The sequence below is a fragment of the Cnephaeus nilssonii genome, assembly GCF_951640355.1.
Source record: "Cnephaeus nilssonii genome assembly, chromosome: 10".
Lineage (NCBI taxonomy): Eukaryota > Metazoa > Chordata > Mammalia > Chiroptera > Vespertilionidae > Cnephaeus > Cnephaeus nilssonii.
This window is the reverse complement of record NC_137081.1, coordinates 6555281-6582717: the sequence shown is the minus strand read 5'-3', so window position 1 is coordinate 6582717 and position 27437 is coordinate 6555281. Positions and strand designations below refer to the sequence as shown.

The 27437-nt window shown below is 40.0% G+C and overlaps 1 protein-coding gene across 1 annotated transcript in view; it reads left to right on the top strand.

Moving 5' to 3' along the window:
* PGAP1 (post-GPI attachment to proteins inositol deacylase 1) overlaps window positions 1-27437 on the top strand; it is a 55929-nt gene that overhangs the window by 18703 nt on the left and 9789 nt on the right. Inside the window, exons 8-26 of the mRNA XM_079782304.1 lie at window positions 1408-1513; window positions 2744-2799; window positions 4418-4501; window positions 7228-7274; window positions 7665-7716; window positions 9387-9464; window positions 10073-10148; window positions 11835-11908; window positions 12009-12060; window positions 14036-14102; window positions 14582-14690; window positions 15699-15737; window positions 17879-17972; window positions 19999-20089; window positions 20863-21060; window positions 21984-22119; window positions 23644-23694; window positions 24614-24801; window positions 26054-26158. Coding sequence (XP_079638430.1) covers window positions 1408-1513; window positions 2744-2799; window positions 4418-4501; window positions 7228-7274; window positions 7665-7716; window positions 9387-9464; window positions 10073-10148; window positions 11835-11908; window positions 12009-12060; window positions 14036-14102; window positions 14582-14690; window positions 15699-15737; window positions 17879-17972; window positions 19999-20089; window positions 20863-21060; window positions 21984-22119; window positions 23644-23694; window positions 24614-24801; window positions 26054-26158 — 1703 coding nt within the window. The remainder of the gene's footprint in view (window positions 1-1407; window positions 1514-2743; window positions 2800-4417; window positions 4502-7227; window positions 7275-7664; window positions 7717-9386; window positions 9465-10072; window positions 10149-11834; window positions 11909-12008; window positions 12061-14035; window positions 14103-14581; window positions 14691-15698; window positions 15738-17878; window positions 17973-19998; window positions 20090-20862; window positions 21061-21983; window positions 22120-23643; window positions 23695-24613; window positions 24802-26053; window positions 26159-27437) is intronic.

Here is a 27437-nt window from a genome sequence, read left to right as displayed (position 1 = left end):
TTTTGATGGTCATCTGCAGACACATGGGAGCTGAAAACGTGAGTGGGTGGATCTTCTAGAGAGTGAATAAGGATGGGAGAGATGACTTAACTGAAATTTTGGTTGAAAGACCTGTGGCTTTAATTGATTGCAATCAGATGTGGCTGCTTAAAAAAAAACAACACAAATCAAAACTAATTTTGTATTCTACTGAATTGACTGAAGTATAGCGTTTGCATCAGTGAAGTTAAATTCCACTTTCCTCCACTCTACAATACCGAGAGAATTATATTCTGTTTTGTACATCCTATTTTAAGGGGCGACATTAACAAACTTGAGTTTATCCCGGGAAGGAAGGCAGGCAAAGTGGAGAGGGATCTGAAGCCGTTCTGTGAAAAACACTTGATGTTTTTGAAGTTGTCCGATCTATGCAAGAAATGTTTGATTTGGATGAGGGACATAACAATCTTCAATTTTTTGAAGGACTGTCCCCCAGCCTAATATATCAAAGCAACAAGGAGTCAGATACTCGCTCTAAATAGGGCAGGACATTCTCCTGGTAAGAATTGTTACGATTGGAATGCAATATTTGGTAAAGTACCGAGTTCGAAACGTTAAAGCAAATACTGGGTGCCTTCTGAGGAACTGAACAGGCCTGGGTCCTCGCCGTCATTTCTTCATCATCCGGTCACTGTGTGGTTGCTGAGAAAAATCACTTCCCTGTCGGGGCCTCAGGCCCTAGCTAGAGAATTGACGAGCGGTAGATTCCAGAGGAATTTTATGCCCCAGTACATTTTTTTTCAAGGGAGGGGCTGATACAAAGTGGCCGACATCTTATTGTGCTGGGATATTTTAAAACAACAGGAAAGTTCCTATGGTCTGCTTGCATTTTCATTTCGTGAAACCTGTGATATTTTGACGCAGGGGAAGTCAGTAGAGCACAGTGCAAGGGAGTTTCCAAGGAAGAACAGCTTTGTTTTCTCTGGTGACCACTTGAGTTCTGGGTGTGAGATTGGCCCTGGTCTGCATTGGGAAACTCGGGGGTTGGATTCACTAGACTGGAGGACCCCTGGCGTTCCCTTCTGGTCTGTACGTGTTCATGTGTTTCATCCTCATCCGTTGTTGGAGAGCACGATTGCATGATGGTGAAAAGCACGGGCTCTGGGGCCGGACGGCCTGTGTGTGAGCACCGGTCCAAGCTCTCTTTGGGAGCGTGACCGAGGGCAGGTTCCTGTATTTCTCTGTGCTCTCACTTCCTCACATTTAAAATAGATAAGAAGGTTATCGTCTCCTAGAGCGCTCACACATTAAGCACTTAGAACAGGAAGTAAGTAACTGTTGGCTCTTAGCTTTGTCACTCGAAGCAAAGTTTCATTGAATTATCACCAGGATATGAAAGGGTACAGAATGTATCCATGTTCTCTCTAGATAACTCAAAATTCCAAGAAGAAATTGTTGGTTTTGAATCACCACTTTATAAGACACCCAGCAAAGCACTTTGAGGAAAAACCAGCAATAATTTCTGACTTAACAGGTTAGTGGTTTTAATATTTTTTAATTTAAGTAGAGTTTTAATTATTATTTTTAGGTAAATTTGTTATTAGCGACAAAAGTCTTTGAAACTGCGATACTTCAGGTACTGTAATCCTGTTATATTTTACTAGAGGCCCGGTGCACAAAATTTGTGCACGTGGGGGGGGGTGTCCCTCAGCCCAGCCTGCACCCTCTCCAATCTGGGACCCTGCAGTCAGACATCCCTCTCACAATCCAGAACTGCTGGCTCCCAACTGCTTGCCTGCCTGCTGATTGCCCCTAACTGCTTCTGCCTGCCAGCCTGATCACCCCCTAACCACTCCCCTGCCAGCCTGATCGACGCCTAACTGCTCCCCTGCCAGCCTGGTCACTCCTACCTGCCCTCCCCTACTGGCCTGATTGCCCCCAACTGCCCTCCCCTGCAGTCCTGGTCATCCCCCCCAACTGCCCTCCCCTGCAGGCCTGGTCGTCCCCAGCTGCCCTCCCTTGTAGGCCTGGTCCCTCCCAACTGCCCTCCCTTGCAGGCCTGGTCCCTCCCAACTGCTCTCCCCTGCCGGCCAATGTGTGGCGGCCATCTTGTGTCCACATGGGGGCAGCCATCTTGTGTGTTGGAGTGATGGTCAGTTTGCATATTACCTCTTTATTATATAGGATTAATGTCTCTAAGATGGTTTCTTAAGAGGTTGTTGGTTAGGGAAGGGGAAAAGTAGAAAAGCAATTTATAAGATGTTGCTGGTAAAAAAAAATTTTTGTCCTGAAAATAGCATAACAAGTAGAAAATCTTTAAAGCTAAAGCTCAGTGTCTCTGGTCTCCTGACAATCGCATGAAATAAGTGCTCTGCTCAGTTTCTCAGTATCAGTCATTCTTCGACCTTCTTTTGGATTAACAGGCATATCTTTAGCTGGTAAATTTTACTTTTATATGTAATACTTGTCATACTGTACTTCATTACTTGTCTTGTTTAGGAAATGAAATATTGACTTTCTTCTCTTGATACTTCCTTAGAGTTAAGGACACCAAGTCGATTTAAAGTGCTTTATTTGATGTGAATGCTAGTTAGTAATGAGCACATAGAGACCATCTCACGAGATTTTCTAATTTAAAATGTTCAGTCTTCAGGAAACCACTTTTTCAAAAACTGCTGATTGAGAAATATTTCACCAGTACTTAATAAGATAAATTATTTAATATAAAAATCCAAGCTAAACAAATGAATTTCCTTTCCCTTAGTGACGCCACTGTGGGTTCCGGTCAAAGTGTCAAAGTGGACCTATGTGGCTTACAATGTAAGTATACCACCAGTGGGTTTTCCTTTACTTAAATAAATTTAGTAGTCATCTTTAACTGTTAACGTCTCTTTAAAAAAGATAACCACAGATCATTTTGCCACATTAAAACAATTTAAACAATAATTTTTAAATAATAAGTATCTAGTTGGTGTTCAGTTTTTCAATTTTGTAACAGTCAAATTTTTAAATTATTTTTACTTTTAATTTGTTTAAATCTGGATACAAACAAGGTCCACATAATATTTGTTGATATAGCTCTTACTCTTTTAATCTCTAATACTTACTTAACCACCTTTTTCCCCCCTGCAGTTTATTTGTTGAAAAAAGCAAGTCATTTGTCCTATGAAGTGTCACAGTCTTGGTTTTCTGATTGCATTGCTGTGGTGTCATTCAACATGTTCCTTTGCCTTCTCTTTTCCTGGGACGTAGTAGTTGGGTCTAGATCCTCGATCAGATTCAGGTGTTTGTTCTTGCGAGACTGTTTGACTTTTTTTGATATTAGCAGCTACTAGTATTGAGGAATAATGCCTACTGTCAGTTCATTTAGGGCAGTGGTCGGCAAACTCATTAGTCAACAGAGCCAAATATCAACAGTACAACGATTGACATTTCTTTTGAGAGCCAAATTTTTTAAACTTAAACTTCTTCTAATGCCACTTCTTCAAAATAGACTCGCCTAGGCCGTGGTATTTTGTGGAAGAGCCACACTCAAGGGGCCAAAGAGCCGCATGTGGCTTGCGAGCCGCAGTTGGCCGACCACGGATTTAGGGGGATGCAAAAATATGATACTCTAATTTGATTATTTCTTCTTCATTTATTAATTGGAACACTATATAGAAAAACTCATCTAGTAAATTTATCAAAAAATGGAACAAATCGTAAAGGAAAAAATGTTAATTGCTTACGCCTTTGGATCTTATATTTACTGGTTTTCAGAATAGTGAGTTGGTTCACAGACAGTAACTGAAAGAGGTTTTGGGGTTTTTTCCTCCCTAATAGTGTTATGATCTCATGTATTTAAGCATATATGTCTTTCTATTTAAACTAAAATATTAAAATTGTTCTATCTTTGACCAGTGTAGCCATTTCAAGTTAGGTTCCAGAATCTTCCATATAGCTGCTCTTTAGTTGTCGTTGATAGTTTTCTCACTATCTAGTATGAGAAGACATTGCAGCTCGTTTTGTATATCCCCTGCCCCAGACCTTGAATCAGCTTTTTTCTCTAAGGAAGTCTCCCAATATTTGGGAAATGGCACCTAAAATCCATAATCAGGGCCGTAGCAATACTTATGGCTGGTGGGTTAGCATTTCTAGGCTTTTCAGTGGACAGAGCTAAGGAAGGTATTTTAGCTTCATCATAAGGCCAAAACCTAACCAAAACAGAACACATGCATTCATACTGATACTTTTAAGACAGATTTCAGGACTACAGGGTTTATACCTGATCTCTCTATCTTACATCTGTCTCTTCTTCTTCCCACTCCTAGAATATTGGTCTTCAACACTAGCAGGAATAATAGAATAATTACTGATCACCTTAGCTGGAGTTTTGAAGGATGAAATTATCTATTTTTATGATCATTTTATTGTGTTTTTCCTCTTTCTTTTTTTTCAGGAATCTGATAAAATATATTTTACATTTCCTCTTGCAAATCATAGAAAAATCTACACTCATGCCTATTGTCAGAGCACCATGCTGGTAAGATGATTGGTACATTGTGTGTAAATTTAAAAGGCTAACTGCTCATTTTTCAAGTTCAGCAAATATCTAGTAGATCTCTATCTTAGCTATGCACTATTACTAAATCTAATTCGTTGAAAAATATTTGTCTGGAGAAGAGTTTTTATATTGAAAAGTATTCATCCAAATGTTTCTGAAGCTGATAATATACCAGGATCTCCTATATCACTGAGTTGGTAGATGCTGCACTTTGATATAGAATAAAGCCTTTAGACAAGATGGTTTTACTTTTTAAGTTGATTTATTTGAATCAGAATCTGAAGTCCATACATTGGATTTGATTCATGGATCTTAAGTCTCTTTTGTAACAGCCCCCTTTTCTTTCCGTTTGTTTATTCAAGAAAGGCGATGTGCCCTAACTGGTTTGGCTCAGTGGATAGAGCATTGGTCTGCGGACTCAAGGGTCCCAGGTTTGTTTCCGGTCAAGGGCATGTACCTTGGTTGTGGGCACATCCCCAGTAAGGGGTGTGCAGGAGGCAGCTGATCGATGTTTCTCTCTCGTTGTTTCTAACTCTCTCTCTCTCTCCCTCTCCCTTCCTCTCTGTAAAAAATCAATTATATATATATATATATATATATATATATATATATATATATATATATATATATAAAAGAAAGGCGATGTGCTCTATAAATTCCCTACATTGTGGGTTTAGCCGATTGTGTTCTTGTGGTATCTTTTCCATCCCCCTGTTTTCTGTAAACTGGTAGTTAGATCTAGAATCGCGATTAGACTCCGGTTAATTGTGTATGGCAAAAACGTTTTCCAACTGGTCACTTCCCTCATCAGGAGGCATATCCCAGCTGGCTGTCCCACTTTTAGTGACAGAAAGACGTGTCAGGGGACTTAAGTGGTATGAGTATGATCTGTCCATCGGGACGTTCCCAAACAATCTTTCACCTAATGATTCTAGCAGCCACTGAGGGCTGTAGACAGATGTTTTTTAAAAGAGAATTATACATTTTATGATCTCGTGGCATTTTCTTTTCTTTCTGCTTCCTGGAGTTAGTCAGCAATTCCTGAGTGACTTTTTCTAAGATTATTAATACCGTTTTTGTAATTAGTTAGGGATGTTTACTAGATGACCTGAAATTGTTCTCTTGACACTTTCTAGGTTATATAAAAATGCTCTTTTAGGGTGGGCTTGAATAATATTTATTCAATTCAGAATTCCCTACCCACCGAATGAAATGAGTGGTGTGGGATATTGGCAATGTTCATAATGAGGGCTGTCTTTGAGGACATGCTCCCTTAATAGCTGCAAAAACCCAGGATGAAAGTGGGCTGGCTATGGAGAGGCTTCTAGATGTTCTCTGTCTAGGCTGTGCAGCTCTGTTTTGTTGCCTTGCTTTAGAAGGGCACATTAGGGTTCTGAGAAGTGTGGGCAGCTGATATGGAAGTCACACAGGCATTTTGGCAGTAGTGGAGGGCAGAAAAATGCCATCATGTTTTTTGTTTGTTTCCTTTCAGCTTTCTCTTCTGTGTTCTTGGAAAAACGTCTTAAAATTTCATTGAAGTTTCATGAGAGCAAAGACCAGGTCTGCCTGATTTATCCCTTTCCTCAAGGGCACAATTCCTGGGCCCCAGAATGGGCTTTATAAATTATAAGTATTAGTTTAAGGGAAGGATTGATTTTTTTATTGTCCGATGTGTATACGAAGGAAGAATTTATGTGGCCGTCTGAGCGGTGTTTCTCATTATCTTATGCTCTGGTAGGATTTCAGTAGTTGGGTCATCTCAGTAGTCTTGAAGCACTGCTCTTACTACCTCCTTGGAAGTTGGAGTGATCTTAGGTCATAATTCTCTTTAATGACTGAAGCTAAATCCATAATAGAGTTAAAAAATCATAACCATCTCTGCAGTATTTCCGTGCTGCACTGACAAAACAGTAACTGGCTTCAGTCTTGGATTGTGTTTCAATCCAAACACATTCTCAGCTGCGTAGAAGTTATCTGTTTGGTAGTCAAATACGAACTCAAATGATAAACTAAAGGCTCTACTTTGATTAATTGTTATTTTTTAATAACTTGGCTCTGGATTTTTTTTTTGTATAAAAGTCCACGTCTAGTTGTTCATTTTTCTGCTTTTGTTAAAATGTAGGAAGCTTACTATGTAACTACATAATTAAACTATGAACATTGCCAAAGTCAAGGTGTTGGTTCAAACATTAGAAATGCTTGCCCAGGCCCATGCGACGCAGTTGATTGAGCATCATCCCGTGCACCAAAAGGTCGCTGGTTCAATTCCCAGTCAGGGCACAAGCCTGGGTTTGGGCTCGATCCCCCCAGTAGGGGGCATGCAGGAGGCAGCTAATCCATGCCTCTCATATCGATGTTTCTCTCCCGTTCCCTTCCTCTCTCTCTAAAATAAATAAAAACATATATTTTTAAAAAATTAGAAATGCTTAGGTGATGTGCTGTGGAGAGGTGCCCATTGGGTTACTCTTTCTGCTACTCTAGGTTTCTTGCTTCCCTGTCTTGTTGACTGTAGACTTCTTTGCCTACCCTTGACCTGTTTGACTTTGAGACCATCTCGGATACATTCCTAAATAATAAGTAGCTGTTTTATATTTTTGTTGTGCCTACTGGCCCTGACAGGCAACAGTAAAACATTGAAGATGTCTGTTTTGCATAATTGTTTTCCACACCATTTAGTGTGCTTTGCTTGTGTCATTAATCAACAGGATACAAATAGCTGGATTTTTGGCTGCATAAACAGCACGTCTATGTGGTAAGTTCTTTGAATCTATGGCCTTCCATTGTTCATTTTTCTCATCGTGAACACACTCACAAATTACACTTTCAGAATAGCTTTATACGTTTTGAAGCTCGTTTTAGTGCTGTATACTAAATTAAAGTATTGGTTTTAAAGTGAAAAAGGAAATCGGTGTAGCAGTAAGTTTTGTAAACATTGAAATAGTTGGCTGCTGGAAAGACAGTTTTTTGGTTCCAAAAGGACTAGGTGGGTAGAATATCTTGGGTGAGAACATTTTAGACTTCATGTCATTAGAACTCTCTCTGGAGCTCTGTGGGTGATTTCTTTTTACTCTGACGCTTATTTATCATTTATGATACTTTAATATGTGTGTCCTGTAATTACATTTGCCTATTTATTCCACAGCCAGCAAGGGGTGGACTTATCATGGAAAGCTGAACTGTTGCCAACAATGAAGGTAAGTTGTGGCTTTAGAATTTTAATATTTAGGTGAAAAAAATGCTTGAGCCTATAGGCATTTTAGAATATGGTATTTTATTAATTCATCTAGGTATTGCATAAACTTAAGATTTGTTCATCACATTTTAGAAATACTTTCCCTAGAAATGGAGAAATTTAATGGAGAAGAATGTATTTTTTTAGTTTTCAGAGGTAAAAAACGATTAAGTTAATAATGCTCTAAATAAAATGAAATGTATGTGTTATTGCATCATCCCAAGAGCTGGGTAAATTTTTAAAATTCGATTTGAAGGTAGGTTCAAGGCCCTTTCATTTATATTATATGATGCATGAAATTCGTGCACAGGGGCAGGGGGAAGGGGAGGGGTCCCTCAGCCTGGCCTGCGCCCTCTCGCCATCCAGGACCCCCTCGCTCCTAACCGCCCTCCTGCTCGCTCCTTACCACGTGGCTCGCTGCTCCTTAGCACTGCTGCAGAGGCAGGAGAGGCTCCCGCCACCACTGCTGCGCTCACCAGCCGTGAGCCCAGCTTCTGGCTGAACAGGCTTCCCCTGTGGGAGTGCACGGACCACCAGGGGACAGCTCCTGCGTTGAGTGTCTGCCCCCTGGTGGTCACTGCGCCTCATAGTGACCGGTCGTTCTGGTTGTTCGGGTCGTTCTGCCATTACAGTCGCTGGGCTTTTATGTAGAGAGATAAGGTAGGTGTCTGTTGCAGAAACATTGCTGTAGATTGAGGAGAAGCCCAGGAGTTTGTTTAACACGCTCTCCCACGGGAATCTGACCGGCTTCTTAGACGGCCACTCACTGACAGACAGCTCTCCAGCCTCAGAACCTCCCGGGGCTGCCCACATAGCTGCCCTGCGGTGCCGTGGAGAAAGTTATCTGCAGCAATGTCTCAGCGCATGCAAATTGTACAACATGTCACCACCCCACCTCTGCATGTACTTCCAGGGAAAAAAGTGGCTTTCAGAACTACTTGATGACTTGGCTTTTCAATAAATAGATGCGTCTCCAGCTATTTATTCCTCAAAATATGGATATAGGATCTGGTCTTAATTTTGAGAAGAGATGTTTATTTGGTGAGGTACCTTATTAGTCTTGCTTTGCTGTGTCTTCATGTCATTTTACTGAATAATCAGGAGGTGATGGTCATATATATCATTAGCCAGCAACTCTTCACTACTTGGGCTTGATCAGAATCATTTGAGATTAGGGTTCAAACTCTTCCATCATATTTAGCATCCATTCATTCATAAACTGTTGAGCCTCTGTCATGTGCTACCAAAATAAATGTAGAGATAATGCTGTAACATTGTTTGAAACAAATAGACAAATTATAAAAAGAAAGAGCATCTGGAAATAATTATGTAAAATATTTAAATTTAGTGTTAAATGTCATTTGTTTCACATGAAGGGACAGATACGGTTCAAGAGATGCAGGACTATTTTGGTAGTCCATATTCACATAATTGTTAGGAATTTCACTTTCAGCAGGATTATTGACCTGAAAATATAAACATGGGTGGTACCTTATGAAGTATTGAATATAAAGTTTGAAATCTGTTTTTTTTATAACGTATTATATAACAAATAGTGTTTGTAATTTATTTTTCTTTTAAAGTGCTTTAAGCTCTATATAAATCAGCTTTGTACTTTCACCTTTTTTTTAGTCTCTGACGTTAAGACTCCAAGACTATCCATCTTTGTCTCATCTTGTTGTTTATGTACCATCTATCCATGGAAGTAAGGTAAAGAATGGGTTAAAGTCATTATCAGAATGTTTTGGGGCCACTCATGCTAAATATTTGTTCTTTTTTGATGAATTCTTCAGCATCGGGCTTGTCTAAATGCCAGTTTAATGATTCACCTAAGACTGGTAGGACCAGTCTGACTTGAACTAAGCAGAATAAACCCAAGTCATCCAAGCTTTATTCCAAGTGGGAACATCAGTCTTTCAAAATCTATTAATTATTGAGACCGTTTTATATGCAAGAGTCTATGCCAGGAATTATAAAGGAAGCACACAAATGAGGAAGAAACTGACCCCATTCTTAAAAATATACTTGGGTAGGGGAAGAGAAATATATTTGGAAACGGGGCAGAGTGAGAATAAAAAAGGTACTCAAAAATACACAATACACTAATAACTTTTATTAAATTAAGCTTGCTCATAAATTTTCTTTAGTTTAGCATCTCTCCTTGAGAAATGCTTGCCATTTTAGCGTAGCCAGAGTCGGGGTGTGGCACATAATACCTTCCCCAAAGCTGACGACTTTTATTTTCCACTCAAAACATCAAGATGTTTTACTAAAATTTGTTGTTATTTTTTCCTAATAAATCAGTGTTTCTATTTCAGTTTGTTGTAGATTGTGAATTCTTTAAAAGAGAGACAAGATCCATACAGCTTCCTGTAACGCATCTTTTTTCCTTCGGTAAGTGTTTTGATTTTGGAAATCTGAGGACTTGCTTTTCTTTTTAACAGTGCTGATTTCTCTCGCAAGGCTGTGGCCGTAAAGCAAAACCATGTAAAAGAGTGTTGGTGTGTATTTCAAGTGTAGTCCTAGACTGCGCAGGTGATGTGTTCATCGTTTGACTCTTATTTCATACTGGGCCAGCCGTCATCTTCTGAGAAAGGAACTTTAAAATAAATGTATCCATGATCACATGCGTTTGTGTGTGTACGTGTGTGTGTTCTCATGTGAATTTATACTCAGTATTGGCCCTTTTTATAAAAGGCTTATTATAAGGTAGAAATTTCTGCCCGCCCTGTGACAGTTCCAAGATTTCTCTAAAATACATGTAACTGCGGATTCTTTTACATTTTATTATGAAGTAATTTTAGACTTGCAGAAAGAGTACAGAGTTCCTGTGCACCCGTCACTCACCTTTCCCTAACGTCGGCCTCGTGAACAATGCAGTTGTCAGAACTAAGCAGCTAGCCTTAGCGCCGCACTGCTCACTACGCCGCGGGCTGTCTTGGGTTTTCAGGGGCTTTGCCACCTTGGTTCTTCTCCAGGGGCCCACGTTGCTTTGAGTTTTTATGGCTCTTTCGTCTCCTCTAATCTTTTCATAGTTCCTCAGTCTTTCCTTGTCTTTCCTACTTTTGATACCTTTGAAGAGCACTGGACAGTTATTTTGTAGACTGTTCCTTGATTTGGATTTGTCTAAAGCTTTCCTCTTAGTTGGTGTTACGCATTTTTGGCAAGAATATCACAGAAGTGATAAGTCCTTCTCCATGGATCATATCAGAGGACACGTTTTATCACTCACTGTGTGTGATCACCGGTGATGTTAACCTTGGCCACTTGGTTAAGGTGGTGTCTGCCAGGTTTTCCTACTGTGAAGTTACTGTAATTAATAAATATTTTGGGGGAGATACTTTGTGAGTAACCTGTGTTTTTTTTTTCTTCAAAATAACCCCCTAATCTTAGCATCCATTAGTTCATCTAGTCTGAAGCAATTATCACTGACACTCTATATTTACTAGAATTCTTCCTAAGAGAAAGTTGTCCTTTCTTCCTGATTTATTTATTCATTCAATTTTTATGTATGTCAGTAGTGGACTCATGCATATTTATTTTATTCATTGGGTTATAATCCAATACTCTTGTTACTTTCTTGTTTGTTTGAGTTTTTCTGGCTTTGGATAGTGGAATCTCTATTTTGGTTGGCTCTTATGCCATTCATGAAAAGAATCTATTCTACTTGATAGAGGAAACTTCCTGTAAGATTTTTATCCCTCCTCTACCCTTTTTTTGGTAGAAAAACACTGAGAACAGTACAGAAATGGCAACTCGATCACTTAGCTCATTAAAGATTGCAAGCTTATGAGATGAGATCTACCAAGAAAGCATACCATATCGACACTGGAAATATGTATTTGGTTTTTTAAAGCACATACATGTGATTGAAAGGCATTGTAAATGTTTTGTTTTATCCAGAATTTTTTGAAGGAGGATTGGATTTTTAGGAGTTCATGCCTTCATGTCAGAAGTCAGAACCTATAAGCTCTTTTTTAATATTAAAAATCTGTTGGCATAATTTTAATGTTGTTTAAGCAATTTGTACTTTTGTTATTCTTTGGTATTCTAAGCAATATGGTACTTTTAATTTAACAGGATTATCTTCAAGGAAAGTGAAATTAAACACAAGCGGCCTATTCTATAATATAGAGCTTCTGAACTTTGGACAGGTAATAATCCTGCATATAAGAAGGATTTGATTTTACTTTACTGTTTAGTTAAACAAACAAATAAACTTTTGCTTTTGTTTTTGTGGTCAAACTCTATTAGATATACCAAGCTTTTCAAGTCAACGTAGACAGCAAGTGCTCAGGAGTCAAAGGTCAGTGTATTTTACAATAAGATATAAAGGTATTGTCATTTGAAGAATCAGCAGGTTTTCACTTGAATTTTCTATATTTATGTGAAGTAAAATTTAATGTAATAGAAAAGCTGTTTATATTTCCAATGGATTTAACATAGACCCTTTCTTAACACATTGCGGACCAGTAGTTTTTTTGCTAGCTTTACCTAATGGCCAGGTAAGTTTCTATTGAACAAGTACAAAAAACATTTTACATAAATGTTAAAGGCACGCTTTAAAATTAAATACCCATTGCATTTTGAAATTATTTATTACATGTACTTACAAGTTAATACCTTTTTAAAGTATGATACTTTGTAAAACACTGTGTAATATGAAACGAGAATTCTTGTGATCTGTCCGCAATGTGTTAATAGTAAGCATCTTCTGTTTTAGTTTTAACACCCATGATTTCAGAGAGAGTGAAAGAGGGAGAGAGAAAGAGAAACATTAATCAACTGCCTCATTCACGCACCACAACTGGGGGTTGGGGATCAAGCCCGAAACCTGGGCATTGCCCTGACCGGGAATCAAACCAGTGACCTTTTGGTACACAGGACTGTTTAGTTAAACAACCAACTGAGCCACACCAGCCCAGGCTTAAATATCCACATTTTAAAAATACTACCTAGCTTGCTGTTTTATTATAATGGTAATTCAGATTAGCTGCTTAATGCTTTTCCAGTTTCTTAGTCCTTCCCATATGCTCTAATATATTTTACTAGCATTCCCATTGCAGGAAAAATCCTGCAATAGGGTTTCCTGTTGCACTCTACCCCACCCTGCCTGCTCTCCTCCCTTCTCCCCTGGCCCGCCTGCTTTTCCCTTCTCCCCCGGCCCCGCCTCCGCTCCTCCCTTCTCCCCTGGCCCCGCCTTCTCCGCCAGCCCGCCTGCTTTTCCCTTCTCCCCGGCCCCGCCTCCGATCCTCCCTTCTCCCCCAGCCCGCCTTCTCCGCCAGCCCGCCTGCTTTTCCCTTCTCCCCCGGCCCCGCCTCCGCTCTTCCCTTCTCCCCCACCCCGCCTTCTCCGCCAGCCTGCCTGCTTTTCCCTTCTCCCCCGGCCCCGCCTCCGCTCCTCCCTTCTCCTTCCCCCCCCCCCCCCCCGGCTTGCTTGCTTCTCCACAGCTTTGCTCCCTTCTGCAGCTCTTGGCTTCTTTCTATGCTGTCTTGATATGCAAATTAGCCGCCATCTTTGTTGGGGTAATTTGCATACTCGTCCTGATTGGTTGGTGGGCGTGGCTTGGCTGGTGGGCATGGCGAAGGTGTGGTCAATTTGCATATTTGTCTATTATTAGGTGGGATAAGTCTAATATTTTAAAATACTAGTGCCCCAGTGCATGAATTTGTGCACATTGAAAGGAAATTAATTAGAAGGTGGCCAGCGGGACCACCCAGAAGGTGGTCGAGACGAGCTGAACATGCTCTGGAGCCAACCTCCTGTGGTCCCTCCCTGGCTGGCCGCACCTGGGGTGGCACTGTGGCTCGAAGGGCGTGTATGGAGTTAGCTGGGTCCCTCTGGCAGGTGGGGTCCATCGGCCTGGCCTGCGGGGATCAGGCCAAAACTGGCTCCCCGACATCTCCCAAGGGGTCCTGGATTGCGAGAGGGCAATTCTCAGGTGATGCACCCTGGAATCGGGCTTCCTCCTCTCTGGTTCCGGTGCATCACCTGAGAACTGCTGCTGCCAAGTCACCGCAGTTCAGCAGCTCCTGTGTTGAGTGTCTGCCCCCTGGTGGTCATTATGGGTCATAGCTACCAGTCAGCCAGTCGCTTAGCCTTTTATATATATAGATTATTAATCATTCTCCATAATTTCCTATTATGTGATGTAACTCTTACTGGTTTCTTATGAACTACTATAATTGTAACTACTATAATTAGTTAGGTATTACAGTAGTTTATATAACATTTGGTGTGACATAAGGTTAGTAATACATGTTTTTGTTTTGTTTGCACAGAAGAAATAACTAGTATCTATAAACTTCACATTCCCTGGTCTTATGAAGATTCGCTAACCATTGCACAGTAAGTATATGAAAGAATTTACCTTAAACTTTTGATTTTTGAATAATACACATTCTACTAAGTTTATTTAAATCAGAGTGGAATCATTAAAGTGCCTCTTAGTAAAATGTAGGTATCCGTAATGTAGCATTGTGCCTGTAAGATAATATAATGTATAGTATTCTTATTTAACTGATACAGAATATAAACCTTAATTGCTTGAAACATGAACCTTTTCCCACCCTCTCCCTATCCTTAGCCACATGAAAGATGAAAAAGTAGTCATGAAGCACAGAGGGAGGGAGGAGGGGGTGAAGGAGGAGAGAGGGGGGAGGGAGCATTCAGACACCTGTGACATGCCGGGAGTGTCCCTCCGTAACCATGCGTCTCACACCCAGCGTCCTCTCCATTACCACGCTGTGCTGGGCCGAGGACTGGCTTAGCCGTTGTTATTTAATAGCATTCTGTGTTTGAGAATTGATATTTAAGTTACTTTTCAGGGTCCCATCTTCAACAGAAATTTCTCTGAAACTCCATGTTGCCCAGCCAGACAATGACAGCCACGTAGCATTATTAAAGATGTACACGTCTTCCGACTGTCAGTATGAGGTAAGCTGTATGTTGGCTTCACTTTTAAGATTGAGCTATAGAGTAAACTGCAGATGTATTTTATGTTAGCTTCAGATACATGGTGATGCAGAAGGCAATAAATACTGGAAGTAGACATTCATAAAAAAGAAATAGATATGTATATTACTTTAAGTATTCTCCGTTTTACCTGTTAGCACCACCTCAGTATTTTCTTAGCTGGACCACTGAAAGTACGCATCTTAGTAAGAGAAAATAAAATTAAAATTGCGACTCAAGTTTAACCTTTTCAATGTGGGAGCAAAGGTCCTTTGTAAATTGAAGAACATCCTGAAATCAGCTGTGGGGTTTTATTCACTCATCAGCATGATGCACATTGATTCCTAGCTCTTGGATAAGCTTAAGGACCTTCTTTGCTTTTCACTAACTATATTAGTTTCTGTTAGTCATTAATCCGGGCAATTTAGTGCCTGTTGTGTTTGTGTTACAATCACATAGATTTCCTTGGGCTGAGGGAAGGGAAATAGAGCTCCAGGGTAACATGTTATTAACTTATGGGTTCGTGAACCAGAAGAGTCCCTCCCTGTATCGGAACAGGCCAGGTTCTGAGGACTCCAGACGGACGTGGCTGAAGCAGACATTTGTGGTGACATCACGGGTTTCTAGTTTATGGGAAATACCTTGCTTCCAGCGAACTGCACTCAGTCACTTAATAAGTTCCTTTAGCTTGTGATCTAGTAATTTGGTATTCTAGTTAGTTAAATACTTCAGTGAGTAAAGGGTTACTATGTATACCGTGGCATTCATTCAGTTGTCAAAGAATTAGAATATGGGAAAATATTTTACTGAACATTTGATACAAATTAAATGTTGGTGGTTCAGAGGATTCTTTTGAGAGGTTGAGTGCCTTTAGGTTTATTACCATAAAAGAAGTTAATTTTTATGTAATAAAATGCTCAATTTAATAGAATGTGACCTGGAGAAGCTTTAGGGAAAATAACATTTTTCTCAATGATTGTTTTAAACTAGGTGACGATTAAGACTTCCTTTCCGCAAATACTTGGGCAGGTAAGAGAGACCCCTGTTTGATTATTGATTGTCTTGTGGATAGGTACGGTAAGGCAGGGGTTGCAAACTTCTGGGAAGGGCCAGAGAATAAACACTCAGTAGACCACCCGTGGCCTCTGGCTGCGGCCAGCACCACTCCAGCTGCTGCTGCTTCCCGCTTTCCTCTTCTTCCTTCCACGTTAACGAAACCTAAACCCCGTCTTGGCACACGGGCCACACTGGCCGCCTGTAGGGAGCAGTTATAGGGTTAAGCCTCGGACTGACCTACTGGCAAAGTCACAAACAAGTCCCAGCTTGGAGGGCACAGTCCTCTAAGCATAATTAAGCTTGATCTTGTGACTGCTCCCTAGATCTTTCCTGGGTAGCTAATGGACTGTGGGAGGGGCAGCAAGTGCTGCCAAAACAAGTGAAACTCACAAGAACATTGTAAAATACCTTGTTTGCCCCTGACTGTAAATAAAGCATCAGCTTTGCAGTCTGAATCTGTTCTGTGGCCTCAGCCAGGCACAGAAGATCCACCTAGACCCAGCTTATTCTCTTGTCTGTCTTTCTCTTCATCCTTCACCAGCCCTCCTTCAGGCTCGCCGAACCCTTGGCTCTGCTGGCGTGGCTCAGCCACCCTGGCTTTAAGGGGCGCTTTCATGTTTGAGACTTCCTAGAAATGAGAGCTGTTTCCTGATTCTCAAATAAATTCATGTCCTTGGCTAAATGGACGTCATATTAAGATTTCATGTTGCTCGTACATTACAATTCATGGCCTAATAAAATCTGTAGACTCAGTCATATAAATGAACATTTTCAAAGAACTTTTAATTTTGTGCATGCTCAGTTTGTAAAAGGTGAAAAGTAAATTATATTCAATACACATGTTGAAAAATAGTTTAAATTTATTTGGAGAGTGTCTTTCTATAATTCATAGGTAAATAGTGTTACAAAAATAATTTATCAAGTAGCAGAACTGCTATGTTATGATTCAACATCATTATAACTTGCAGAATTGTACAATAGATAATATTGATTTGTCAGAGAAGTTATATAATTTTAAAACTCATTAACATTTTTATTGTGCCTTTTATTACTTTCACTTTATTTATTTTTCATGTTTTGCCATCCTGGCATAGCAGAATATTTTTAATTTAAATCATTTAATCCTATAACGATAATAAAACTTACAAGTCAAAATTAAATTAGAAACTTTTTTACTAGTATATGCAATATCTCACTTGATCCTCACAACAACCTAATGAGAACTAGATTGTAAGTATTGTTAAATTTGTGAACATTAGAAAATTATAAGTTAAGTGTAAAAAATTTGTGCTACATTAGGAAGAGAAGATTAAATGTTAGTACAAGTTGGAAAATAGCATCATGGAGAGTTGTAATAAGGAAAATGTTAAGGGATCAATTATTAAGAAAATTTATCTCTTAGAACCCATGCTATCGTATTTTTAGTATGTTCAGAAGACATGTTACTGTGCCTGGAGGTATGGGCTGAGGGTATAACATACTCTATTCTCACGTCATTGTGGTGCCTCATAATTTAGGTTAGTGACAAAGAAAAGTCTAGTGAGTTCAGTGCTCTACAGCCGAGCCTGTCTACATGTGCATCAGAGAAGGACAGACCAGCCGTGGCCGGTGAGGCGCAGTTGGTTGGGTGTTGTCCTGCATACGGAAAGGTTGCCGGTTCAGTTCTTGGTCACTTGCTGGCGTATTATGTTTTTAACTGTGCAAGTTACATGCGCTCTCTGGGCCTCAATTTTGTCTGTAAAATCGGGATAAGAACCACCTCAGAGGGTTTGCGGGGGGAGAGCATGAAATAATGCACACAAGATGTGGAGTACCCTGCCTGAAATAAATGCTCAATAAACGTGCCTTATAAAAAAGTGTGTCGTGCTTATGACTCAGTTATGTATTTTCCTTATCATGCCTCTGATGAGAAATTCAGATACCATGTTTCTAGTATACTAGATATTATTACCATTTATTTTACGTATCGTTTGATACCCATTACTGGAAACACCTTTGTGGCCACGTCACGAGAGAGAGAAAGTGAAGAATGACATTTTTATTTCACGTGAAAGTACACGTACTGTTTTGGCGTGACGACTTAGAAGTCGTTCCTGGATTTGCCTGTTTTCTAGGTCGTTCGATTTCACGGTGGAGCTCTTCCTGCTTACGTTGTGTCGAGCATCCTTCTTGCTTATGGAGGACAGTTATACTCTCTTTTCTCAGCAGGTAAGAATCTTATCCTTCCTCCCCCCTCCCTCCCCTCTCTCTCCTCCTTCCCCCCCTCCTCCCTCCCTCCGTGCTTCATTACTACTTTTTCATCTTTCATGTGGCTAAGGGAGAAAAATCCATTTCTTGATCATTTATAACTCATCTCTCTCACGTTTCCAGGGATTTGAGATCCTCTAAGTTTTATTTTATTTTTTTATTTATTTTTAAAATATATTTTTATTGATTTCAGAGAGGAAGTGAGATGGAAAGATAGATAGAAACATCAATGATGAGAGAGAATCATCGAACAGCTGCCTCCTGCACACCCCCTACTGGGGATGTGCCCGCAACCAAGGTACATGCCCTTGACCGGAATCGAACCTGGGACCTTTCAGTCCACAGGCCGATGCTCTATCCACTGAGCCAAACTGGTTAGGGCAGAGATCCTCTAAGTTTTAAAAGATACCCAAGAAATGTCTTACCTGATTTCTCCATTGTATGCCCTCGTGCCTGAAATTCCTTCCCTCTGTTCTGAGGACCTCTCAATTTGGAGAGGCTTATCGGCAGGGCTCTTGTTCTCCATTCTGTTCCTGGTACTTAACATAGCGCCAGGCACATAGTAGGCATTCAGTGTAATGTTTGAGCTGTATCAACTATTAATTGGGTCCTGGCACGTTGAATGGAATACTTGTGAGTGTAATGTTTCAAAGGTACCAGAATGTGCAGGGTAACAGAACATGATAAAGTGCCAGGTTAGCCACAGAGCCACCTGATCCGGTGGGTGCCCCGGCCAGGGAGAGAGCCGACGAGCGAGCTTAGGAAGGACAGCATTGCGGCAGCGGCAGGCTGTGGACAGGAACGCTGGGTCTCAGGCGGGGAAGCAAACACACTGACCTTGTTTCCACCCCCTCTCCTGTCGGCCAGTGCCTCTCAGTCACTGAACCTACATGAAGCCAGTCCATACAAGGCAGCTTCCCAGCATTCAGAGCCCAGTAGGGTGGAGACTGGACCTGGAGAGGCCAGTGTAGGGTATACAGCGCATTGGACAGGCCTCACAGGGAACAGCCATAGGACAGTTTCCCGGGAGACTCGCCTGCGTCAGGTCCTCACAAACTTGTGTTTGGACTGTAATCAAGGGAGGCAAGCGAGAGGAAAGAGGATAGGGCCAGAATACATAGCAGCAGTCAAAGATCTCCATGGTTTCCATTTTGCCAAGTCCTTCCGCAGGGGCTCGTTCCCTTTAATGTGGCTTGTGACAGTTTCCAGTCTGCCTCTAATGTTTGTTTTAACCGGGTTTAGTCACATTCCAGGAAGAAAGCAACAGCGTTCGCTGCGCTCCGCCCAGGCCCAGTCTTTTAAGTAAGAGGTCATTCTGGGAATATGACATCACCGTACGTGAATGTAAATATTTTTAGAAAGTTTGAAAGAGATGTCTCATCCTTCGGAGTTTTAAGTGACTTGGTAGTTGATTCTCAAACATACAGAATTTATACCTGGAGAGTTCATAGAGACCTCAAAATATGTTGGTTAATCTAGAGCAGGGGTCCTCAAACTTTTTAAACAGGGGGCCAGTTCACTGTCCCTCAGACCGTTGGAGGGCCGGACTATAGTTTTTAAAAAAAAACTATGAACAAATTCCTATGCACACTGCACATATCTTATTTTGAAGTAAAAAAACAAAACGGCAAAAACACCCGCATGTGGCCCGCGGGCCGTAGTTTGAGGACGCCTGATCTAGAGGATTTACCTATGGGATTCAAACCAGTTACAGAAGTCATTCTGAACCAAGGATGTTTATCAAAAATTATCGTGGGTCGTGCTCACTAGAATGACTATAAATAGAAAAGGAGAGATGATTTCAGTGGTAATGAGGGCGTGGAGAAAGGGGGCGTTCCTGCACTGCGGGTAGGAATGGGAAAGGGTGTGTGCAGACCTGGCTTCTCTCCCACGCCGTGTGTGCTCTCACGGACAGTGCAGGAGATAGCGTGTCCCACCTGTAGTTGCTGTGAAGTCTTCACTGCCTGTCATGTCTTCAAATCCCCAGGTCATTGCTTAGAATATGCTACTATGTTGGATAAAGAAGCCAAACCGTACAAAGTTGATCCTTTTGTGATTATGATTAAGTTTCTGTTGGGGTAAGTTTTATTACCTGTGGTAATGATTTTAATTTTGTATTGTATATAAAACACTATGTTTGTTTCCATAGTGGAATATACCTTTTCATACAAATATGGCAATTGACTTGTTCTGGTAAACGGGATTTTTCTCTTAGACAAAGGCCTGATAAGTCTATCAACATTTACTTTAATAGTATAATCATTGAACGTGTGTGTGTGTGTGTGTGTGTGTGTGTGTGTGTGTGTAATCAATCTAAACTTAGACTGTAAATACACCAGGCCTGTAACATTTGTGGTGGGATGAATATGATCTTTGAATAACCCAGATCATGAGTAAACCACAAATTTAGCCCTACTGATGAGATGGGGCCAGATTACTTTTTCTTACTTCCCATACAAAGTACATTGTAGATCTCTCTACCCTACTTAACATCCCGCTCTTCATTTATATAAATTTGGTTTTTTCTTAAGAACCATTGCTTAGATCTTTTTTCTTCTGTCATTAAAACTAGCTATTGGCTTTCTAACATTGAAAAAAACACACACCACTTATGATTTCATTACGAGGAGCAGTAAGAGCAGTAACACAGCACTGAGACTTGTGGCTCAGATCCTCGAAGAACAGTAGATCACTGGGGAGATAAATGACTTCAAGTGTGTTTTTAGTGTAATTACAAATCCAGTATCATGGCAATGTGGGGACACACCTCCCATGTTGGGTCCTTGAATGTCAGTTGATGATTTTTATTTTCACTTTTTGCTTTTACTTGTCTGTTTTCTTTCATCCGCAGGTATAAGTGGTTTAAGGAAATATGGGATGTCTTACTGTTACCAGAGTTAGATGTCATCGTCTTGACGAGTCAGAGCATGTGTTTCCCCCTGGTCTCCTTGATCCTCTTTCTGTTCGGAACGTGCACTGCCTACTGGGGTGGCCTGCTCGCGTCCACAGCTGTGCGGCTCCTGGCCTCGCTGTGGCTAGCCTTGAAGAGGTAAAGAGGGAACGAGTGAAAGCTTTCTCGTTGCTCCTAATTAAGAAGAAAACTGTATTCTGATGAGGAACCTTAAGGTTAACCTGCTTCCATTAGACTGTACCTTCGCAGGAAGAGGTTATAACTAGCAAAATGTGGGTCCGTGTTGAAAGTTGTGTCATTGTCAGAGATAATTTTATCTTTGCAAGTTACACACTACCTTTGCTTTCTTTTACCTTATTGCTTGAGTTAATAGAAAATGTTAGGCAGCTTGCACAGGTATTTTTAAATCTCACTGTTCTAACGCTCTCTAAGGAGGAGGTGTTTCTGGCAGGGCATTTGCTATGCTCACTGTCAGTCAGACCTGAGGGCAGGACACTCCATCAGTAGCCGTGGGCTCAGGTGCGATGAGGTGTGTCAGAGCTCCAGCAGCATTGCCTGTGGCTTTATTTTAGGCCCACATACTTAATTTGAAATTACAGGTAGGCTTTTCTGATAAACCCCTGACCTGGTTTCCTCGGCCACTCCTCTCACCAAGCATGGCACGTGACTCGCTGCCGCCGAGGGCAGTGCGGGTGATGCTTCCTCCTCCACCATCACGTGTGTGAGTGACCTTGAGGCTTGAAGAAACAGAAAGCTGTTACTCCACCTGTCCAGACCCGAACCGTGTGGCTCAGGGCCTGTAGTTATTGATTACCGTGAACAACATTGTCCTCTTCCTCTGTACAGAGGTCGGCCGTACTGAATCTAAATGGAAGAGGAGCTGTCACGGTAGATTACAAGATTTACCATCAAACATGTGTCACCCCTTGCCTGTATTAAAAGATAGCTTACTCTTACCCTTGTGGCACTTGCACGTTAAGCAGGGACGCCTGGCGGAGCACGGTCCTGGCTGCGTCCTGTGTGGGGTTGTGTAAATAACAGGAGTTTTCTTGTCTTCCCAGGCCCTCCGAACTTCCGAAAGACATCAGGATGCTCTCGCCAGACCTGCCCCTGTTGACCGCTGTTCTGATCATAATTAGTTGGGCGACGTGTGGAGCCTTTGCCATACTTCTCACTTACCTTTACTACGTGTTTAAGGTACATCAGACCCGTAACGGCAAGGTGGCTGGTATCAGGCAGGTGTACGCTTTCCTGTATGTGTGGTTAACAAACACTCTAATTGCCACTGCAGTAATTTTATGTTGTACAACAGGTTGAAGTGTAAAGGTTTTTAACATCTTCGTTACTTAAAATATAGAGTTAACTGTAAAACGGAAATTATTAGTCTGAGTTGAGTTAGTTAAAAAAATGGGGGGGGGGAGATATGATCTGTTTCAAATTGCTTCCTGCTCTTGCAAGTAATGTTAACTTGTACAAAACATTTCACTAGACTCGCAGTGGTCGGCAAACCGCGGCTCAAGAGCCACATGCGGCTCTTTGGCCCCTTGAGTGTGGCTCTTCCACAAAATACCACGGCCTGGGCGAGTCTATTTTGAAGAAGTGGCGTCGTTAGAAGAAGTTTAAGTTTAAAAAATTTGGCTCTCAAAAGAAATGTCAATCGTTGTACTGTTGATATTTGGCTGTGTTGACTAACGAGTTTGCCGACCACTGCACTAGAGCAGTTTTTATTCACACCCCCCTCTCAGCAGGGGTTATAGACAAAACAAAATGTTATGTCAGTAGGATCCAGCTTTCAGTCATGCTGAAATCTTGCATAATTATTACATATGTTGCTGAAGAATCAAGAGGACAATGATAAAAGTAATTTGGCTGATTAATTCTACTGGGGAAGTAACACTTTCAGGAAAGCTGAAGCTTTGCAGGAAAACATACACTGCATACTCGCCACGTTAGTCTTACGTAGAGATGGTTGACTCCAGAATAAATAATGTCTTTTTTCTTTTTGTAAACAAAGGTTCATTTGCATCTGTTTTTAACACTAATACATGCAAAATACATGCACATTATAGATTATTTTAATCAGAAAAAAACTATTTAGAACTACTCTTATTTACAAATATAATATTTTGAGTTTTTAATTGACTATTTTAAACAACTAACCCAGTACTCAAAACTTTCTCAAATACTTACTAGTAAGTATGGGAGAGGACAATGAAGGGAAAAGGGGACATATATAATACTTTCAACAATAAAGAATTTTACAAAATACTTAAGCAAATCTAGTAAATTAAACTTACAGACATTATCAGATTCTTACAAACATTTCACCACCAAATATAATTGAGTTCAGATTTTCAAAGATTTGCAATATATAAAACATGTTACACTTTATACTATACTGGATATAATCAGATGTTTTATTCACAAGACACTTTAAGTTGCTTGCAGCAAGGCATTTAAACAGAGGCTCCTGAATCTAAGAGGTATAACAATATATCCTGGCCCCAACATACTCTGGAAGTTTGTATTATTTTGTTTGTTTGTTAATCCATGGTAGCAAGCATGTGTAGTTATTATTTATCTTTTCTAAAAGAATACTTTTAAATTTAAGTGTTTAAGTGAAATTTTAATCGTTTAGATTTTTTAAAATTTTAGATTACAGTGCTTCTCAATTTTGATATAAACAGAAAGTAAAATTAAATGATCATTTCTTTTTCCTAGATTGTTCATCTGCAAGCCAGTGTAACAAATTTTAAAAATAGCCCAACTGTGGTAAGTTTTATTTTCAAAACTCTACATCACTTTAATATGAAAGAAGATGGGAAAATTTTTAAAGTTTAGGTTGTTTTTTTAATAATGGGATTTCATGCTGTTTAAATGGTTTTATAAATTTAAGTAATTTTATAAAAAGTGAACCTAATGGCCCAACTGGTGTGGCTCAGAGGTTGAGCATTGACCTATGAATCAGGAGGTCACGGTTCTATTCCTGGTCAGGGCACATGCCCAGGTGGCAGGCTCAGTCCCCACTGGGGGACATGCAGAAGGCAGCCAATCAATGATTCTCACATCATTGATGTTTCTATCTCTCCCTCTCTCTCCCTTCCACTCAGAAATCAATAAAAATGTTTTTTAAAAAGTGAACCTAATGAATATTAAAATAGAGTTGGATTCTCTAAGTTTAATTTAATTTGTCAGTATCATTTTGTTATTACAAACTATATTTTAAATTTCATTTTAAAAAAAAAATTTATTGATTTTTTACAGAGAGAAAGGGAGAGGGATAGAGAGTTAGAAACATCGATGAGAGAGCAACATTGATCAGCTGCCTCCTGCACACCCCCCACTGGGGACGTGCCCGCAACCAAGGTACATGCCCTTGACCAGAATCGAACCCAGGACCCTTCAGCCCACAGGCCGACGCTCTATCCACTGAGCCAAACGGTTAGGGCTTAAATTTCATTTTAAGTAATTACTTAGAAAATATATTCTCAACAGTGGAAATGGCAAGTCAAAGGAATAAAAGTTTTATCACTTGATAACCTCTTTACAATGAGGTAATTTCAGTATTTTATATCCATTTGGTGATAGATGCATTTATTTATTTAGCTGTTGAGTCATTGAATATGATTCTCCATGAAGTAAGCTTAAATTTTACTTAACATCTTGAAGTTTTTACCTGGTTGCTCTACAGAACCCGAAACACTCTCGGAGGAGTGACAAGAGATGCAACCAGCACAAGGAGGCGGCGGCTCACCCGCCCCGCCTGTCGGCGGGCGAGGCGGAGGACAGCCTGCGCATGCACACCACCGTGGCCACGCTGCTGGCCTGGGTCGTGCTGCTGTGCGTGCCCTCGCTCGTCTACTGGCTCAAGAACTTGAGGTGTGTGCTGCTCCCTGACCGTCATGGATGGGCTCAAACATGGGACCCGCAGGGGCCGGAGGCTGGCGAGCCACGGAACTTACTTTCAGTACAGCCACATTTCCCCCTTCCCGTGAGAATACAAACTGGGGGGAAATAAACTTCCCCAAAACCTGTCCCCCAAAGAGGAAATGGCCACCTTTCACCTTCTTTGATGCAGGCATGGGAAAATGTGCTTTGCTTGCTGGCTTTAAGGTACTCATACGGCTAGTGCTCGATGTATTTTTCAATCCATGGTCAGTTTCATGTTTTCTTAAATTTGGGGGGAAGAAAAATCCTTCCATTTAAAAATACTAGAAATAATGAAAGAAGTGTGTATTTTTCTAACATGGCCCAAACATTGAACTAAAATAAATGATCAGCTGTCTTACTAATGAAAACCAACATTTGCTTTGCTACCTTGATAAGTGTCCTAGGTCAATAAGAATCTGAAATGTGCTCTAAGATATTTCTAGAATATTTAGTTATTGATAAATTGTTTCAGAAAAATAGGCTACCTATCTAAGTAATCATTGAACCTCTACTCAATATAGTTTTCAGAAATTATATAAAGCTTTTAGATTATCTAAATACTGGAAATACTGTTTTTTAATTGATAGAAACAAAATAAGTGTGATAAATTAAATCACAGGTTGCCAGATGTTAACCTCCTTCCTTCGTCCTTCCTTTTAGTCAAAGATCAGATTTTTGTTCACATATTTGGGGAGAGTTATTGAAGGAGCACAAATTTATGATTCTGAAAGGCTACAGATAAATGCAAGAGATAAGAATTTGAATTTTAAAAAGATAAGGAACAATTACTTTATATAAACCTTTCTTTCATCTTTCTTTTTAAGCAGCCTTAATAAATGTTTCTATCTCTCTCTCCCTCTTCCTTCCTCTCAGAAATCAATAAAAACCAGTCATTTGTTTTATAAAATTTTTATATGAACTTTCAGGCATATACTTATAAAAAGGAATTGTGTTCATAATGAATATTTTTTTATCTCCTATAGTAGTTTCTGAACATAATTCTCCATATAAAACTTAGGTATGAAGATGATCTAGAGCAAAAATTATTTATCCAAGATTTCATGAGCTGCCTAGAGCTCTCTGGTGCCTCTATTGTTACTGGAATGTTTTGAAATTTTTTGAGGTTGATTGACTCTGATCATGTGAGATGCTCAGGTGTGCCTTGTTGATTAATGTTTTATTTTTTTTCTCTTCGATATAGGTATTACTTTAAACTTAATCCTGATCCATGTAAACCTTTGGCATTTATCCTTATTCCAACTATGACAATTCTTGGAAATACTTACAATGTTTCAATAAAATCAAGGTATGGTTGTTTAATCTTCCTTTTTCTCACATCTATTCCTGGCTTCATCACCCTTTCTTTTATAAAGTCTGAAGCATGCTCTTCCTAATACTTTGACTATTTCTATGTAATAGTAATTATGGTATAAATGCAAATATAGTTTATATGAGAGTATATTATATTTGTTCTCTTAATTATGGGTTTAACTTATTAAGATATAATAATGTTTTTTTTCTTTAAAAAATTAACCCTTAAAAGATATGATGTCTAAGATTTGTTTCCAAAAAATATGGGCGTGGAAGTGGATAGTAATATAGGTAAAGTAACTTTGGCCATGACTTGATAATTGTTGAAACTGGATACATGAGGTTCATTGTACCATTAGTCTACTTGGGTCTGTTTATGTTTAAAACTCCGTAGTAAAACTTGACTTTTCATTGGCTGGTTGTTTGCTCTCAGAGCCTTTTCTGTTGATTCTGGCAGGTATTCTAGAATCAGGCGGGCCTGAGGTTTCGTCTTGGCTCTGCTATCGAATAGCTCTGTGTCCTTAGGCAAGTTTCTTACCCCTCTTATCCTCAGTCTCTCTGTTTGCAAAGTTAAAGGTCTTTCCTGATAGAACAGACACTGCTTGTACAGATGCTTCCCTCACTCATGATGGGGTTACGTTGTGATAAGCCAGCTCAGCACAAATTGAAAAAACCATCAGTGGAAAATGCACTTAATACTACCCCAGAGAATATTGGTGGTGGACTGGGAACTGTGGCTCCCTGCTGATGCCCAGCATCACAAGAGGGCTTTTTACCACCGACTGCCAGTCAGGAAAAGATCAGAATTCTAATTATAATTTCTGTTGAGTGCATATTGCTTTCGCACCATCGACAAATCAAAAAATTGTAACCCTAACCATCGTAAGTCAGGGACTAGCAGCATTTTCCTTTTAAAAATATTTAGTGTCTTGTCTTATATGCTCCTCTTACGAATTGAGGACGGTTCCTTTTTTATTTGGTGGGTTTTTTTGCTATTTTAAGTAGGGTTTAATATTTCAGTAGCTGAGTCTTAGTAAATATTATTGATTATTGTTGTTAGGATAGATTTCTAGAAGTAGAATTGCTGAATAAAAGTCCAGCTAGTATTTTTCTTTTGTTAAAACTTAAAAGATGAAACAAAACTAGTTACTTTATGGAAATATTTTTTTCTTTTTTCTAACCACAATACGGCTTGGATGGATCATTTTTAAAATTACGGACAGTTGAATTCATCATATGAAAAACTGCTTCATCTGAAAGCACTGAGAACACGT